The sequence below is a fragment of the Myotis yumanensis genome, unplaced genomic scaffold (genome assembly GCF_028538775.1).
Source record: "Myotis yumanensis isolate MYYU_CA2020_CCGP unplaced genomic scaffold, mMyoYum1.0.hap1 SCAF_18, whole genome shotgun sequence".
In the NCBI taxonomy this organism is placed as follows: domain Eukaryota; kingdom Metazoa; phylum Chordata; class Mammalia; order Chiroptera; family Vespertilionidae; genus Myotis; species Myotis yumanensis.
In genome coordinates this window covers 12,421,538-12,438,463 of record NW_027223769.1, presented here as the reverse complement: position 1 = coordinate 12,438,463, position 16,926 = coordinate 12,421,538, and the positions used below count along the sequence as shown (strand labels likewise).

Sequence of the window (16,926 nt, the reverse complement as noted above, 5' to 3'; positions counted from 1 at the left end):
GAACCTATGGACAATGTTTAAGTGAGGACTTGCTGTTGTTTTCATTTTTCAGCCCCACCTAAGTGTTGTCATACTGTATAATTCTCTTGCAACTTGCTCTTTTACTAAATAGCTTGATACACTGAATCCACTCACTTTCATTGTGGCAGACATAGCACACCATCACATCTTCTCTATGCAGCCTGCTGAATGAACATCTGGGCCAATTCCATTTTTTGGTTTATATAAACAATACTACTATGGTCATTCCTGTGCTTGTGTAGTTGGGGGAAGTTTTTCCAAGGGAAACCTTTAGGTGTGTAATTACTGGGCTGTAGCTTCCATTTGTCTAGATACTGACAAAGTAGGGTCCAAAGTGGCTCTGCCAGCGTTCACCCTCTCAGCAGTCTATGGAGGCATCCACTATCCTGCTGCTTCTGTGTGGGTAGTTAGTTCACCTAACCGCTGTCCCGCTGACCAACATGTCCCTAACGCCAAACATGCTGCATTAGGTACTCAAGACAAATTACCGAACGACTGGAATTTTACAGAAAGACCTGAAAGGAGAAGGGACCACTGGAGTCACAATTAGTTCAGAGCTCCTGATCTAGTGTCATCCACCTCGGAAATGATCTTCCTAAAAGCGGGTAAGGCGGGAGGAAGGAGCGGCTGGAATGCGGAGCAGCAGGTGTGGAGGTGCAAACTGGCACTGACGCCCATCATCACGCAAGGAGGACAGGCGTTCCCGCCGGAGTGTCTGGTTGAGAGCACAGGTTTGGTTACTCTACTCGCTGAGCACAGGCTCTGCCTCCCGGGGACCCATTTCAGACTCCCTCTGGCCACCTCACAGCGGGGTGACCCACAGCGGTGTACTCCGATTTCCTGCCAGCTGGGGGTGCCAAAGCTACCTACTTCCCTGGGTTGTGAGGATTAAAATCAGAGAGCACAGGGCCTGGCACACAGCACACACTCGTGAACCGTTACAAACTGCCCCAGGTTAGGGAGCCGGAGGACCACAGCCAACAGGAAGCAGGACGCTCAGCTCTGAGTGCAGCCCCGTTCCATTTGCAACCCCTGCTGAGAGGAATGAGAGTGAGAGAGCAGGGAAAGCAGAGAACGTGAGAGGGGACGAGGGGCTGAGGGGGACGAGGGGCTGAGAGGGACGAGAGCGCTGGTTGCGGCAACCGCTATGGGATGCCCGTTTCACTCGCTCCGCGGACGCTCGGGGCGCAGGGCTGCTGTGAGAATTACTTTTTTAAAGACGAGGCGCGAGGCTCAGAAGTTCAGCCCTTGCCCCGCCCCGCCCCATCACGGCCCTGGCAGAGGCGCGCCGCCAGGTCTTCCCACACTAACAACCGGCCCCTCCAGCTCCCAGCCGAGGGAAACCCGGCGACGCCAGGAACGCAGGACGGAGGCAGCCAGCGCGGGAGGAGGAGCAGCGCGCACGAGGGCCGGGCCCGTCCCGCCCGCCCGCTCACCTCCTCCTTCCGCGAGCGCTTGGACACCTTCTTCTCCATTTTGGCGGCCGTCTTCTCCGCCCCGCGGCCCTTCTTCTCTTTCTTGCCCTTTCTGCCCATCGTGCCGGTCCGAGGCCGCCCCGGGTCCCCGAGGCTGGTGTCAAGCAGCGCGCGGCGCGCGGCGCGCCGGAAGTACATCTTCGTGGGCCGGCGCGCGGAAGTGCGTCACTTCCGGGAATGCGGGCTGGGGGGCCCGTGGCTTTATTTCACGATCTATGGAAATGAGTAGGAGGGCCTCCTGCACGGGCTGGCTCCGCCGCGAGGTACCGGGCTGCGCCGGCTGCCCTCCACGCCCCCTGTGTCCTTGCCTTGAAGGCTGGCTTTCAAGTTTACTGCATCTGGCACATTGCTTAGCCCTGTGTAGAGTGACCCAATTGGTGACTTGTAAGGAAGCGACGTTTCTTCTACCTGGGACCCTTTTGGAAATGAAATGATGGTTGTGGCTTCAACCCCAGAAAGCGGTGCGTGCACTTACAAGGATTTACAGACCCTAAGTGAAGACAATCCTTTTTCCCAAACAAAACGCCCCAGTACTGTTAGGTGCTGAGGATATTTTGCTCATCAATAAAAACACAACCCTGCCCTAGCCGTTTTGACTTAGTGGATACAGCATTGGTCTGCAGACTGAAGGGTCCCAGGCTCGATTCCTGGTCAGGTCAGGGCACATGCCAGGGTTGCCATCCCCAGTCGGGGGCTTGTAGGAGGCAGCCAATCAATGATTCTCTCTCATCATTGATGTTTCTCTCTCTCTCTCTCTCTCTCTCTTGAAATCAATAAAAATATATTTAAAAAGAAAGAAAAATACAACCCTGCCATTCCGCTTTCTACATGACTTTCCTCAAATGTCCTGTGTTAGAGGACTTGTTTCTTCATTGGTAGAGTAGGACTAATCACACCTCCCCTCCAAGGGTAGTTAGTTTATCAAGCCTGAGGAACTAGAACTGCCCCCTAGGACACTTTAGTATTTTATTCAAATCCTCTATTTATATAAAAGCCTAAGCAACCGGTCATTATGACGCGCACTGACCACCAGGGTGCAGACATTCAACACAGGAGCTTACCCATGGTGGTCAGTGCACTCCCAAAGCGGGAGCACCGCTCAGCTGACAGACGGGCGCCAGATGCAGGGCTCATGGCTGGCCACTGCAGCCCAGAGACCACAGTGTAGCGGCAGCAAGCCTACTGAGCGGGGGCAGCAGCAGGCAGAGCAGGGCCAGGATGAGCAGGAGTGGCATGCAGGATGAGCGGCAGGCGGTGTTGGACTGCCGGTTTCAGCCCAATCCCGGCAGGCCATGATGAGGGATGCCACTGGTGCATGAATTCATGCACCAGGCCTCTAGTATATATAATATATCATAAAAGGCCTGTGGTCGTGATGCTGTTATGGTCACCAGGAGGTGCATGGAGCACGCGGGTGGACGGGGACTTGACTCTGGGTCCCGTGGCTCAGCGGGACCTGACTCTGGGTCCCACGGTGCAGCAGGACCTCCCGTGGGTGCACCACAGCTCCTGCCTCCCTCCCATGGAAGCAGCACGGCTCCCGCTGGCTCCCGCAGTGGGCAGCCTACTGTGCACAATTTCACGCACTGGGCCACTAGTCTATACTAATAAAAGGGTAATATGCTAATTAGACCAGGAGATCTTCCGGGAGACTGGATGTCCTTCCAGACAAAGCCATGGTGGTGGGGCCGAGGCAGAGGTGGTTAGGGGCGAGCAGGCTGGCGGAGGGGGCAGTTGGGGGCAATCATGCCATCGGGGGGGCATTTGGGGGTGAGCAGGCTGGTGGGGGACAGTTGGGGGTGATCAGGCTGGCAGGCAGAGTGGTAGAGTGGTTAGGGTGATCAGGCAGGCAGGCAGGTGAGTGGTTAGGAGCCAGCGGTCCCGGATTGCGAAAGGGATGTCCAACTGCCGGCTTATGGTCACCAGGAGGTGCATGGAGCACGTGGGTGGGCGGGGACTTGACTCTGGGTCCCGTGGCTCAGCGGGATCTGACTCTGGGTCCCCCATGGGTTAGGGGTGATCAGGCAGGCAGGCAGGTGAGTGGTTAGGAGCCAGCGGTCCCGGATTGCGAGAGGGATGTTCCAGGGATCGGGCCTAAATCTGCAGTCGGACATCCCCCGAGGGGTCCCAGATTGGAGAAGATGCAGGCTGGGCTGAGGGACACCCCACCCCACCATGCACAAATTTTGTGCACCAGGCCACTAGTCCTATCTAATACAGTGGGGCCTTGACTTACGAGTGTCCCGACTAACGAGTTTTTCGAGATACGAGCCATCTCTCGGCTGATTTTTTGCTTTGAGTTGTGAGCTAAAATTCAGGTTACAGGCCAGCTTCAAATACCCCACCACTACTTGGCACAGAGAACGTCACAGTGAACGCCACAACATCAACCCAGCATCATGTGTCTCACTCGTTCACTTTTTGATTTGACATACGAGTAATTTGAGTTACAAGCTCTGAAACGGAATGAATTAAACTCATAAGTCAAGGCCCCACTGTAAAGCAGTAATATGAAAATTGACCATCACTCCAACACACAAGATGGCTGCCCCCATGTGGACACAAGATGGCCAGCAGGGGAGGACAGTTGTGGGTGATCAGGCCAGCAGGGGAGGGCAGTTAGGGGTGACCAGGCCTGCAGGGGAGGGCAGTTGGGGGGGACCAGGCCAGCAGGGGAGGGAAGTTGGGGGTGACCAGGCTGGCAAGGGAGAGCAGTTAGGGGTGACTGGGCCAGCAGGGGAGGGTAGTTGGGGGCAACCAGGCCTGCAGGGGAGGACAGTTAGGGGTGACCAAGTCGGCAGGGGAGGGCAGTTAGGGGCAATCGGGCAGGCAGGCAGGCGAGCGGTTGGGAGCCAGCAGTCCTGGATTGTGAGAGGGATGTCTGACTGCCCATTTAGGCCCGATCCCAGTGGGACCGTGCACCGGGCCTCTAGTCCTATCTAATAAAAGACAAAAAGGGTAATTAACCGTACCTCCACTACGCTTCCCATTGGCTAATCAGGGCGATATGCAAATTAACCGCCAACAAAGATGGCAGCCGGCAGCCACGCAGCTGAAGCAAACATGAGGCTTGCTTGCTCCAGTGATGGAGGAAGCCAAGGTTCCCCACCTGCCACGGGCCGGCTCTGAGCTCTGGAAGCAACAATGTTTCAATTATAGAAGCTAAACAAACCCCAGATACCTGCTTTCAGCCGGCCAGGGCCTCAGAGCTGGGAGCGCCAGTAACGGCAACAATGTTTCAATTATAGCAGGTAAATAAATCCCAGAATTAAAAAAAAAAAAAGAGGCTGGGAGCTTCAGTCACCCACCAGCCTGAAAACAGCCCTCAGCCCCTCACCCACACTGGCCAGGCACCCCAGTGGGGACCCCCACCCTGAAGGGGGTGTGACCAGCTGCAAACAGCCATCAGCCCCTCACTCAGGCCAGCCAGGCACCCAAGCAGGATCCCCACCCTGATCTGGGACGCCCTTTAAGGCAAACCAGCCGACCCCCACCTGTGCACCAGGCCTCTATCCTATATAGTAAAAGGATAATATGCAAACTGACCCTAACAGCAGAAAGACTGGGAATGGCTGGTCATTATGACACACACTGACCACCAGGGGGCAGATGCTCAATGCAGGAGCTGCCCTCGGTGGTCAGTGCGTTCCCACAGGGGGGAGCTCTGCTCAGCCACAAGCCAGGCCGATGGCTGCCAGTACAGCAGTGGTGGTGGGAGCCTCTCCTGCCTCCTCAGCAGTGTTAAGGATGTCTGACTGCAGCTTAGGTCTGCTCCCCACTGGCAAGTGGACATCCCCCGAGGGCTGCCAGGCTGCCAGAGGGATGTCTGACTGCCAGTTTAGGCCCAATCCCCCGGGAGCAGGCCCAAGCCAGCAGGTGGTCATCCCCCAAGGGGTCCCAGACTTCGAGAGGGCACAGGCCGGGCTGAGAGACCCCCTCTCCCCCCTGAGTGCACAAATTTTTGTGCACCGGGCCTCTAGTATATAATAAAAGCCTAATATATTAAGTGTCCAGTTGTCCAGTTGGCCATTCAACTAATCAAAGTGTAATATGCTAATGATATGCTAAGGCCACTCAACTGCTCGCTATGACGTGCACTGACCACCAGGGGGTAGACAGTCGATTGGTCACTATGACATGCACTGACCACCAGGGGGCAGACGCTCTGACCAGTAGGTTAGCTTGCTGTTGAGGTCCAGCCGATTGGGCCTGAGCAAGATGGACCGGACACACCCTGGAGCCCTCCCGCTGCCCCTCCCCAGCTGGCCAACCTCCCATGTTTCTCCCTGGCCCTGATGATGCACCGGTGGGGTCCCTCGGCCTGGCCTGCACCTTCTCATAATCCGGGACCCCTCAGGGGATATCGGAGAGCTGGTTTTGGCCCAATCCCACAGGCCAGGCTGAGGGACCCCACTGGTGCACAAATTCATGCACCAGGCCTCTAGTAATGCAATAAACTGGAAAACCACTTGTAGAACATAGAATGCTATGGTTTGCACAGAGCAGCATGATCATGCTTATCATTACTTAGAAGACAGCTTCTAATCAAAGAAATTTGACAAATTAAGGAAAATCACAGGCAAACATTTAGCAAAGGGAAAGCATAAACCAGGAAGTGATCTACTTTTCTTAAAAAAAATAAATAAAAGCACCGTAGATCCTATCAATTTGCTAATCTCTGATCGACTAAGGAGGAATGCTTTTCCAAACTGCAAGCCTTATCCAGAAACCTAGTTATTTAATAAGAAAATGAAATTTGGGGGAATTATGAGAAGAAAAGGTAGAATAGGATTCTCGCTGCCACTATCTCCAGCACTGCCTGTTAAAGAATAAAAGAACACCTGTGATGATAAAAGAAAAAAAAAAACAGTTGGAAGCTGATCAAGATGATGCTGCAGAATTTCACAGAAACCTGGCTCCTGAGTCTCAGACATAATCATTTTTGATAATGAGTTATAAAAGGCCATATCCTCACTATTGCCGTGTGGGAATCATTACTTTCCCTCTAGTGCTGTATGACTTTAAGAACATGCCTAATCCTTTTATGCTTTTCTAAGAATATAAGGTAATCTTGAAGCAAGATGGCCCTTCAGTCACAGCACGTCTGTCTGCAATATGTTACAGCAGTCCCCTCTTAAGGGCTGCAGAAGGGGACCACATTCCCTATTCAAGATTTAGAAGTATCTGGTAGATGCAGTGCTTAATACTTTTATTATCCAAAAAAATCTTGAAGCTGAATTGGAAGGCTCTTGGATTATGTGTCATAGTGATTTACGGATAAGGTTGAAATTCTCATTACTGAGAAAGAAAGAGAATAGAACATATGAAATGAGATCAGAATCCTAAAATGGTAAAAAGATTAAGTACAGGGACCTATTTTAGTGAAGTTCATATTTTTGAAACTTTAATGGATTATCTTAAATCTAGTAATATATCAACTTCCAAGTGTACTTTTGTGTAGTCAGACGCCCTCTGCTGTCTTCAAGTTGAAATCCGGAAGAGAGAAAAAATAATAATAGACCCAACTTCTAAATTACCATCGCCACCAGTAATTGGAAAGTTCTCTCACGTGTGGTATCGATGAGGTGGTTCTTTGCACATTTCCCACACGGAGAGTAAGAATAGTGAATCTGCCTGCCTACTACACAGACTTCATGGGAGACTCAAGTGAAAATATAAGAAAGCTTAGAAAAATAAAAAGCAAAATGCAATTTTAAGAGATTTTATGTGCTTCAAAATGAGGTCATGGTTTGAACTGGCTGACAATCCTTTCATTAACTGGATACTACAACATGTGGACATTGTACCAGGTCACCTGGGATACAAAACAGAAGACCAGCCACCAGCTTCAAGGTTTTGTTCTAATGAGAAAAACATGATGTTCCTCAAAAGTTTTGTGAAATGAAGCAAGGAACAAGGAAGGAAGAATAGAAGGAGGGAGGTGGGAAAGGGTGAAAAGGAAAGGAAAAGGGAGGGAGACAGTGAAGTCTAAGGAAGAGAATGAAATAAAAATCATTGTTTCATACATTTGTCCAGTTTTCTAGTTGTCTGAAAGAAATGATAAGTTCAGTCTCGTTGCTCCAGTGTGGCTAAAAGCAAAATTCTCTCCTCTTTGGGATTAAAGAATGCTGCCCAGCCAGCACTGGTTTGGCTCAGTGGATAGAGCGTCGGCCTGTGGACTGAGGGGTCCCAGGTTCAATTCTGGTCAAGGGCATGTACCTTGGTTGCGGGCACATCCCTGGTAGGACATGTGCAGGAGGCAGCTGATCCATGTTTCTCTCTCATCGATGTTTCTAGCTCTCTATCCCTCTCCATTCCTCTCTGTAAAAAATCAATAAAATGTATTTTTTAAAAAAAGAATGCTGCCTAATGTCTAACTATTTTGAGATACATTTGTTATTTATTTCTAATTTAATTCATTAATTTAAGATAGCTAAGAGTTTAGTGCTCTCAATTTCCCTTTAAATACTGCTTCAGCTACACCCCGCCCCCCCCCCCCAATTTTTAGTATGTCACATTTTTATTTTCATTTGGTTCAGGGCACTTCCTCTTTTGATTTCTTCTTAGACCCCTGGGTTACTTAGAAGTGTGTTATTTAGTTTCCAGATAGTTGAAGATTTTCTAAAGATCTTTCTAAAAGGTAATTTTTTTCTGTTTTTATGACCTTATCTTCATCTTTATTATCCTACTAGAGGCCCGGTGCACAAAAATTTATGCACTCGGGGGGGGGGGGGGGGGGTCCCTCAGCCCGGCCTGTGCCCTCTCGCAGTCTGGGACCCCTCGGGGGATGACCACCTGCTGGCTTAGGCCAGTTCCCTGAGGGATTGGGCCCAAGCTGGCAGCCAGACATCCCTCTGGCAGCCCGGGAGCCCTTGGGGGATGTCCACTTGCCAGCAGGGAGCAGGCCTAAGCTGCTGGGCTCTGAGATATCCTTAGCACTGCTGAGGAGGCGGGAGAGGCTCCCACCACCACCGCTGTACTGGCAGCTGGCAGCCTGGCTTGTGGCTGAGCAGAGCTCCCCCTGTGGGAGCACACTGACCATCAGGGGGCAGCTCCTGCATTGAGCATCTGCCCCCTGGTGGTCAGTGTGTCTCATAGCGACCAGTCATTCCCAGTGGTTCTGCTGTTAGGGTCAATTTGCATATTACCCTTTTATTATATAGGAGTGCCTGGCCAGCCTGGATGAGGGGCTGATGGCTATTTGCAGGCTGGCCACAGCCCCTTCAGGGTGGGGGGTCCTGCTGGGGTGCCTGGCCAGTCTGGGTGAGGGGCTGAGGGCTGTTTTTAGGCTGGCCACGGCCCCCAGCCACCCAAGCTCCCAGTGGAGACTAGCTGGAAGCAGGTATCTTGGATTTATTTGTCTTCTATAATTGAAACTTTATTGCCATTAGCAGAGGCCACAGCCAGCTCAGGGCACATGGGAAGCTTGGCTTCCTCCATCACCTGGGCAACCAAGCCTCCTGCTTGCTCCAGCTCCGTGTCTGCTGGCCGCCATCTTGGTTGGGTTAATTTGCATATAGTCACTGATTGGCTGGTGGGCGTGGTTTAGGGTGTAGCAAAGGTACAGTCAATTAGCATCTTTGTCTTTTATTAGTGTAGATATTTTCACTAAGATATATTTAGTTAGTTAGTTGTTGTTAATCCTCACCCAAAGATATTTTTCCATTGATTTTTAAGGAGAGTGGAAGAGAGAGGGAAAGACAGAGAGAAATATCGATGTGAGAGAAACACATTGATTGGTTGCCTCCTGTGTGCACCCTTTAAAACTGTCAGAACTGAAGTCAAATGTAGCAACATGTGCTCATGCCCGATCCAAAAGCCATCTCAGAGCCCAGTTTCTACCCGATTTTTGTTTCTATTGTCTTTTAGGTTCTGATTTGGTTATTCTTTAGCCCTTGTTAGCTCTCTGATGCCTTTAAGAAGACTTGTTTCAACATTTGTTCAACATTCTTTCAGTTATTTTGAATGGGAAGAGTGGTCCAAATAACCTAATGTGTCACTTGAAATGTAGCATTGCTTCATTTTTACAATGCTGTCTTTCAGTGTGTAATTAATATAGACTGATTTTTAAAATTTGGAAAATACAGACAAGTATAATGAAGGAAGCCTCAAAGTCACCCATAGTCTCCTGTCACACACAACTCAGCATATGGAGGAATTTCCGCTGACTGATATTAAGCAAAGATCTGTGTGAAAGCCTCACTCATCTGCTTAGCTCACATGTGCAGGGCCTCTTTCATTCTTTTTTTTTTTCTAATTTTTAATGAGAGAGAGAGAGAGAGAGAGAGAGAGAGAGAGAGAGAGAAAGACTTGCTGCCCCACCCATTCATACAATCATTGGCTGACTCTGTATGTGTCCTGTCCAGGGATCAAGCCCAAAACTTTGGCCTATCAGAATGACGCTCTAACCAACTCACCTGCCTGGCCAAGGTGGGCCTCATTTATTCTTGATCTCTCCCTCTCTTCTTTAGCTCCAGATCTCAGAGGCATCACGGGAAGATCAAAGACATTTTGTAAACCATCAGATGCAAAAACTGGGGAGAAGGAAACACCAAAACCTAGACAATAGCACAGAAAATGGAACAGAAGACAGAAACGATGCTGGATATGCTCACTGCACACTAGGAACCACCTTTAACGTCACGGGCCCACAGTGAGTCAGTGAGCAGGTTGAAATGAAGCCACAGGCCTTAGGTCACCCATATGAGCCTGCAGGCTCACATCTGTCCTGGTTTGTGTGTCCCCTAAGCCTACCCAAACACAGTCCAAAATCAGCGCTCCTTCCTACAACGATCAGAGACACCAAACTAGAAAACACACAGTATGCAAAACAATGCAAATCTGTCCCTAATCTGAAGTTTGTTTTTTTTAAAAACCTTGACCAAATGGTTGAAGATGATTATTCTAAAGTTAAGCCAATTTTTTAAATCCTTATAATATCTATTTGAACATCTGGCTCTTTAATGCTGCCTGACCCAGGGACCCGCCCAATCATCTCATAGGCAACACCTCACTAGTGTGCTTAGTGGTTTTGCACTAAGTAGCCCCATAAACTCTAGCCGCCTCACTGTGGAAATAGATTGCATCCACTAAAACTGAATTCTCCAAAAGGGCGTTTCTCTCACTGTTCATTCATGAGGTTCTGATCTCAGGCCACCTGGAGGAGGCCAGGTGTTAACATTTCACAGAATTACTAGTATAGTTCTGAAACCTACATTATTGGTACAGAGCTAACCACATCCTCCTATTCTCAGCCATATTAGAGAATGACCCAATTAATATAAAACATGAGAAATCAACAAAGACTTCTACATCAGAATCTGAAGGCTGGAATGTTGTAAGGGGCACTCAGAAACTGAATTGGGCCCTAGCCGGTTTGGCTCAGTGGATAGAGTGTCGGCCTATGAACTGAGGGTCCCGGGTTCGATTTCGGTGAAGGGCACATGCCCAGGTTGCAGGCTCCATCCCCAGTAGGGAGTGTGCAGGAAACAACCAATCAGTGATTCTCTCTCATCATTGATGTTTCTATCTCTCTCTCCCTCTCCCTTCCTTTCTGAAAGCAATAAATATATATTTTTTAAAAAGAGAAAGAAACTGGACAATTGGTTTGCCCAGTATTTCAAAGACATGCCAGGAATAATATATTCATGTTATATGATTTCTAAGTAAGTCAATATTTTCCCATTAGTAGCATTTCCTCCAGTGGTCATGAGAATACTCTACAAACTTATTGCATTTTAATTACCCATGTGCTATATCTCTCTTCCACTAGATTCTAATCTCTCAGGACTGATTTTTTTTTCTTCTAAATCACCCAAGGATACATGTGTGGTTTTTTAATTGATTTTTAGAGATGAAGGGAGAGAGAGAGAGAGGGAGAAACATTGACGTGAGGGAGAAACAGCAATCGGCTGTCTCCTGTACTCTAGGGGATGGACCAGGCATCAAACCTACAACCTAGGTATGTGCGCTGACTGGGAATCGAACCCACAACCCCTTGGTATGCGGGATGACACGTCAACCAACTGAGCCACCTGGCCAGGGCAACAAGCCTCAGACCTCATCTTATTCAATTTTGTATCACTAGGATATAATGTTGCACTGTTTGTTAAATGTTAATAAATTATGAGTAAATGACTCATAATTAGGTCCCCAAATGACTCACAAAGCAATGCAGAGAATGTTTGTCTAGCATGATCAGAGGAATATTTTAGTTGGTCAAATATTTTATTTTATTTATTTTTTTAGAATATATTTTTATTGATTTTAGAGAGGAAGGGAGAGGGAGAGAGAGATAGAAACATCAATGATGAGAGAGAATCATTGACTGGCTGCCTCCTGCATGCCCCCCAATGGGGGGGAGCCCACAACCCAGGCATGTTACCTTGACCAGAATCAAACTGGGGACCCTTCAGTCTGCAGGTCGATGCTCTATCCACTGAGCCAAACCGGCTAGGGCCGTTGGTCAAATATTTTATGCACGGATAATTCATTCGAAATGTCTGAGACTCTCACACAGGTGAGACAAAAATGAGTATTTAGAAAGATCTGGCAGAGGAACATAGGACTGATGAATAAATTTAGTTGATAGAATGAGAGCTAAGCCAGTTCCGATGCAATTTAGATAAGGGGCAAGTCCTGACTTCACTAATGGATTTTGCAGGTTAGATAGTCTCATTACAAACCCTTAATTCTGATCCTTAACGTCCCCATTAACAAATTTGGTGTTGGCTCTCACTGATTTATTTCCTAAATTTGCCTTCCTTCCTCCCTACCTTTTCCTTCTCTCCTCCCTACTTTCCTTTCTCCCGCCCTCTATTTTTTGCCCTAATCTGAGAAGGAAATTTGCAGCAGTGGGCCCTGTAAACACTGCCAGTGCTGAGAGCAAACTCACAAAGCAGGTTACTCAGAGGAACGGGTGGAAGCTGACGCATGGCCAAATCGTGACACCTGTAAAACTGCTGTCAAGTTGTGTGAGGTCCCTTTGCTCCTTTTCTGCTGCCTGGACCCTCCCAGGTGAGCCTCCACTTCGGTCCTTAATGTCCCCTCAGTAGGTCTCCGATGTCTCAGTCTCTCAAAGATCCTCTCTCTACAAAGAGACCGATAACTAATGATGTTATAAGTGATGTCGATTGCTCCACCTCATGTGTCATCATAGAAATGCAAATTAAAACAAGGAGGCACCACCACACACTTAGGAGAACAGCCCAAACCCAGAGCACTGACAGCACCAAATGCTGTCAAGGATGTGGAACATCTTTTCATATAAGTAACGTATTTAATATTACCCTCAATTCACCCCCGAAAGTAGCAAGCCTGTAAGACCAGTGCTGTGAAGAAGTCAGGATACAGTGTGTGGCCTCTGGGAAGCCAATGCCCACCTCACAGAAGGTAGGGTAGGGGACACGCTGAACCTGAAGACTCACACGGCTGTGGCTTCATTACAACCCACTCACTGACTCACAGTGGTACACAGGAAAGGCCGCTTCCTGGCTGACGAATGGTCCCCATCTTCCCAGAATGCATGCTGCTGGGAGTCCCTGTTGAAACATAAGGGACCACTCCCATGCTGCAATGCTGCATCTGGCCAGCAGGGGGCAACAGTCAGGCAACAGGGAAAATCAGCTTCACCCACAGGAGAACGTGAAATGTTCACATTAGTATACACTGAGTGGCCAGATTACTGTGACCACCCCATCAGTACAATGAAGTGAATTAGTTATGCAAATAATAATAATAATAAAACATTGAGAGTATTTGCTTAGGAAGTTTTCAATATTCAGTATTTTTGGAAGTGTCAATGAAGTACTGATGGGGTGATCATAATAATCTGGCCAGTCATAATAATCTGGCCACTCAGTGTATATTTAATAACTAGAGGCCCAGTGCACAAATTTGTGCATGGGTGGGGTCCAGCCAGCCCGGCCCCAATCAAAGCAGATTGGGGCTGGACCTGTTGGGAGGTTGGCCAGTTGGTGCACCCTGATTGGGGCCCGATGAGGGCCGGGCCAGCTGTGGGGAGAGGCTGTGGGTGGTGGGCTGGCCCTGCCCCTGATTGTGGAGGGGGGCCGATCTGGGGTGGGGCTGGGCAGAGGGAGGGGCTGCAGGAGTTTGGCCAGCCGGCCCCACCCCCTATTGGGGTTGGGGTGCAATCAGCGGTGGGGCCGTCCAGGGGGAAGGGCTGTGGGAGGTTGGCTGGCCAGCCCCACCCCCCAATCTGGCCGGTTTGCCTGCCATAGTGGGTGTCATAGTGACCAGTCGTTCCGGTCATTCCGATGTTACGGTTGCTGGCTTTTTATATATATATAGACTAGAAGCCCGGTGGACAAATTCATGCACATTTGGGTTCTCTCTGGGTGGCCTACAGGGATCAGGCCAAAACCCGCAGTCCAACGCCACCTGCAGCTCCTACCTGCTGCTCCCGTTCATCCCGGCCCCACTGTGCCTGCTGAGGGCTCACGCCCAACCAGTCCTGATCAGGAGAGGCTCGCACTGCCGCAGCACTCACCAGCCATGAGCCCTACGTCTAATGCCCTCCCAAGGGGAGTGGCCTGCAGAATCGGGCTGAAACCGGCTCTCTAACAGCCTCTGAGGGGTCCTGGATTTCAAGAGGGCACAGGCCAGGCTGAGGGACCCCACTGGTGCACGATCAGGCCAGGAAGGGACTGCAGGAGGGCTTCAGGGTGTGTCCAGCCCATCTTGCTCAGTCCCGATCGGCCAGACCCCAGCAACAAGCTAATCTACTGGTTGGAGCATCTGCCCCCTGGTGGTCAGTGCACATCATAGTGACTGGTCGACCGGTTGACTGTCTGCCCCCTGGTGGTCAGTGCATGTCATAGAGAGCAGTTGAGAAGCCTTAGCATATCATTAGCATATTATGCTTTGATTGGTTGTTTGGTTGTTCTGCCATTCGGTCTGTTTGCATATTACCCTTTTATTATATTCTATATAACAAAAGCCAAGGTGGCGTCACGTGGCGTCATCACAAGATGGCCGCCACAAGATGGCCACACGCACAGCGGAGGTGGGGCCTGGTGGCAGCTCTGTGTGGTGAGGCCTGGGGGTCCCGCAGCGCTGCGTGGTGCAGAGGAGGCTGGTCTCAGTGTCTCTGCAGCCTCATGTGGAGGAGGCAAGTCCTGATAGAGGAGGCAGGTTGTGGCAGGGGAGGGCAGTTGGGGGCAATCAAGCTGGCAGGGGAGCAGTTAGGCGTCAATCAGGCCGGCAGGGGAGCGGTTGGGGGGAGATCAGGCTGGCAGGCAGGCAAGTGGTTAGGAACCAGCAGTCCCGGATTGCGAGAGGGATGTCCGACTGCCGGTTTAGGCCCAACCGGGAGTTGGACATCCCCCAAGGGGTCCCATATTGAAGAGGGTGCAGGCTGGGTTGAGAGACACCCCTCCCACTCCCACCCCCATGCACGAATTTTGTGCACCGGGCCTCTAATAGGATAATAAAAGAACAAGCAAAAATAGAGAAAAGCTTTACCACATTTAAAGATTACCTGGTACGCCACCCCCCCTCCTCCCCTACCCCTGGCTGCTCTGAAAAGCTATCTTTGCGTTGTTCCTGTGCTGCAGCCACTTCAGTCACGCGCCTCCGCTGCCACCACGGCTACGGACTCCGGCAGCTTCCTCAACAAAGTCCTCCAATTCTCATTCTTTTTAAAAAATCTGCTGCCCCACCATCTCAGATGAGGCCGTGGACACCAGCTCCGAGATCACCACTTAAAGGAGAAGGCACAGGATGGAAGTGACACACCTGCCAATGGGAACGCTAATGAGGAAAATGGGGAGCAGGAGGCTGACAGGAGGCAGATGAAGAAGAGGAAGGAGGAGAGGGGGAGGAGAGGAGGAGAAAGAAAAGAAGGGAGGAGGAGGAAGAGGGGGAAGGTGACGGTGAGGAAGAGGATGGAGATGAAGATGAGGAGGCTGGTTCAGCTACTAGCAAACAGGCAGCTGAAGATGATGAGGATGACGATGTTAACGCCAAGAAGCAGAAGACCGATGAGTGTGACTAAACAGCAAAAATGGAAAGTTAAAGGCCTCCGTGACCTATTCACCCTCCACCCTCCATCTCATAATCTATACCTGGTCACCTTGGAGCACAGAATCTGCTTCTCCTCCACCCAAAAAAACCACGTGAATTTGCAACAGGGGATGAAAAAAAGACCCAATCTTCCAAGGCCTTGCTATTTTTTTTTTTTCTTAAAAGTGCTTTAAAAGGAAAATTTGTTTGTATTTTTTATTTATATTTTACACTTTTGTTCATATTATTAGGGGTCAGCCATTTTTAATGACCTCGGGATGACCAAACCAGCCTTTGTCCTACTTCTGACTTTACTTGTGATGTGACCATTATAATTTCAAAGGAAAAAAAAAATAAAACACCTTGTAAGGAAAGCAAAAACAACAACAAAACTCTCTTATTCCGAGCATTCCAGTAACTTTTTGTGTACGTGCTTAGCTGTACTATTAGTAGTTGGCCTGTATGAGAGGGTTAAAAAGGCCAAAGATAAAAAGTATCTTTGTTTTTCTGTCCATGAAGCTGCTGTTTGTTCGTTTGTATATTTATTTTGACCTGTTTGATGTATGTGGGAAGCAATGTTGTCCAACAATAAACCGGAATTTAATTTTGCTGAATTGTTCTAAAAAAAATTACCAGGTACTTTGTGAAGTGAGCATCCCCACCCTCCCATTTCTGTCCCTTAGCCCAGGCCTGCCCAGTATCTGGGAAGAGGCCTGCATTTCTTTGTGAGAATATACTTAAGCAGAAGGTGATGTCTTATTTTCCCTTAACATGAAACCGCTTTGGTCCCGGTCCAGGTGGCCAGGGTGGAGTAGACTGGACCCTTTCTTGGGCCAAGGATGTGGGCAAAGAGGGGCAGACTCCAGGGCCTGGGCTCAGCAACAGCAGCCGGTGCTTCTTTCGAGGTGCTGAGCAGCGCCATGGTTCTAATGGGTCACTAGTTGCCCTGGCCGGGGTGAGGCGCAGGGATATGTACGAGCTGTGGGCACAGTTCCCACAGCAATGCGAAAGGGGCCTGAGAGATAAGCTTCACCCCAGCACCTACACCCTCCCAACAGCGCTTTGGTTTAGCCGTGAGCCTGCGTCTCTCTCACTGGGCTCCTCCTGGCTGATGCAACATGGCCTGGAAGTTGAGTAGAAGCACGGAGCCCGGCAATGTTGGAGCCGCCAGCAGAGGGCAGCCTTTGCACACCCACGGCGGCATCCCCTGGAGGCCACGTGACACCAGCTTTGCATCATCCCTCCCGGCGTCCAGCCGCCCAGGAGCAAGGCTCTCGGACTCGCCACCGCCAGGGCTGAGCCCGCAGGAATGCATCTGGGCGTCGGAGGAAGCAGCGCCCCAAGCTTTTTGTGCCGCGGAGCCTGACCTGCTGCTGGTGTCACAGACAGAGTTCGTGGGTCCCCCGCA

General features: G+C 50.0%; 1 protein-coding gene across 3 annotated transcripts in view; it reads right to left on the bottom strand.

The window, feature by feature from the left end:
- KLHDC4 (kelch domain containing 4) overlaps window positions 1–1,596 on the bottom strand; it is a 46,476-nt gene extending 44,880 nt beyond the window's left edge. For all 3 annotated transcript variants that reach the window (XM_070397763.1, XM_070397764.1, XM_070397765.1), the window contains exon 1: window positions 1,458–1,596. In XM_070397763.1, coding sequence (XP_070253864.1) covers window positions 1,458–1,556 — 99 coding nt within the window. In that variant the 5' untranslated portion in view covers window positions 1,557–1,596. The remainder of the gene's footprint in view (window positions 1–1,457) is intronic.
- Window positions 1,597–16,926: the final 15,330 nt, after the last annotated feature.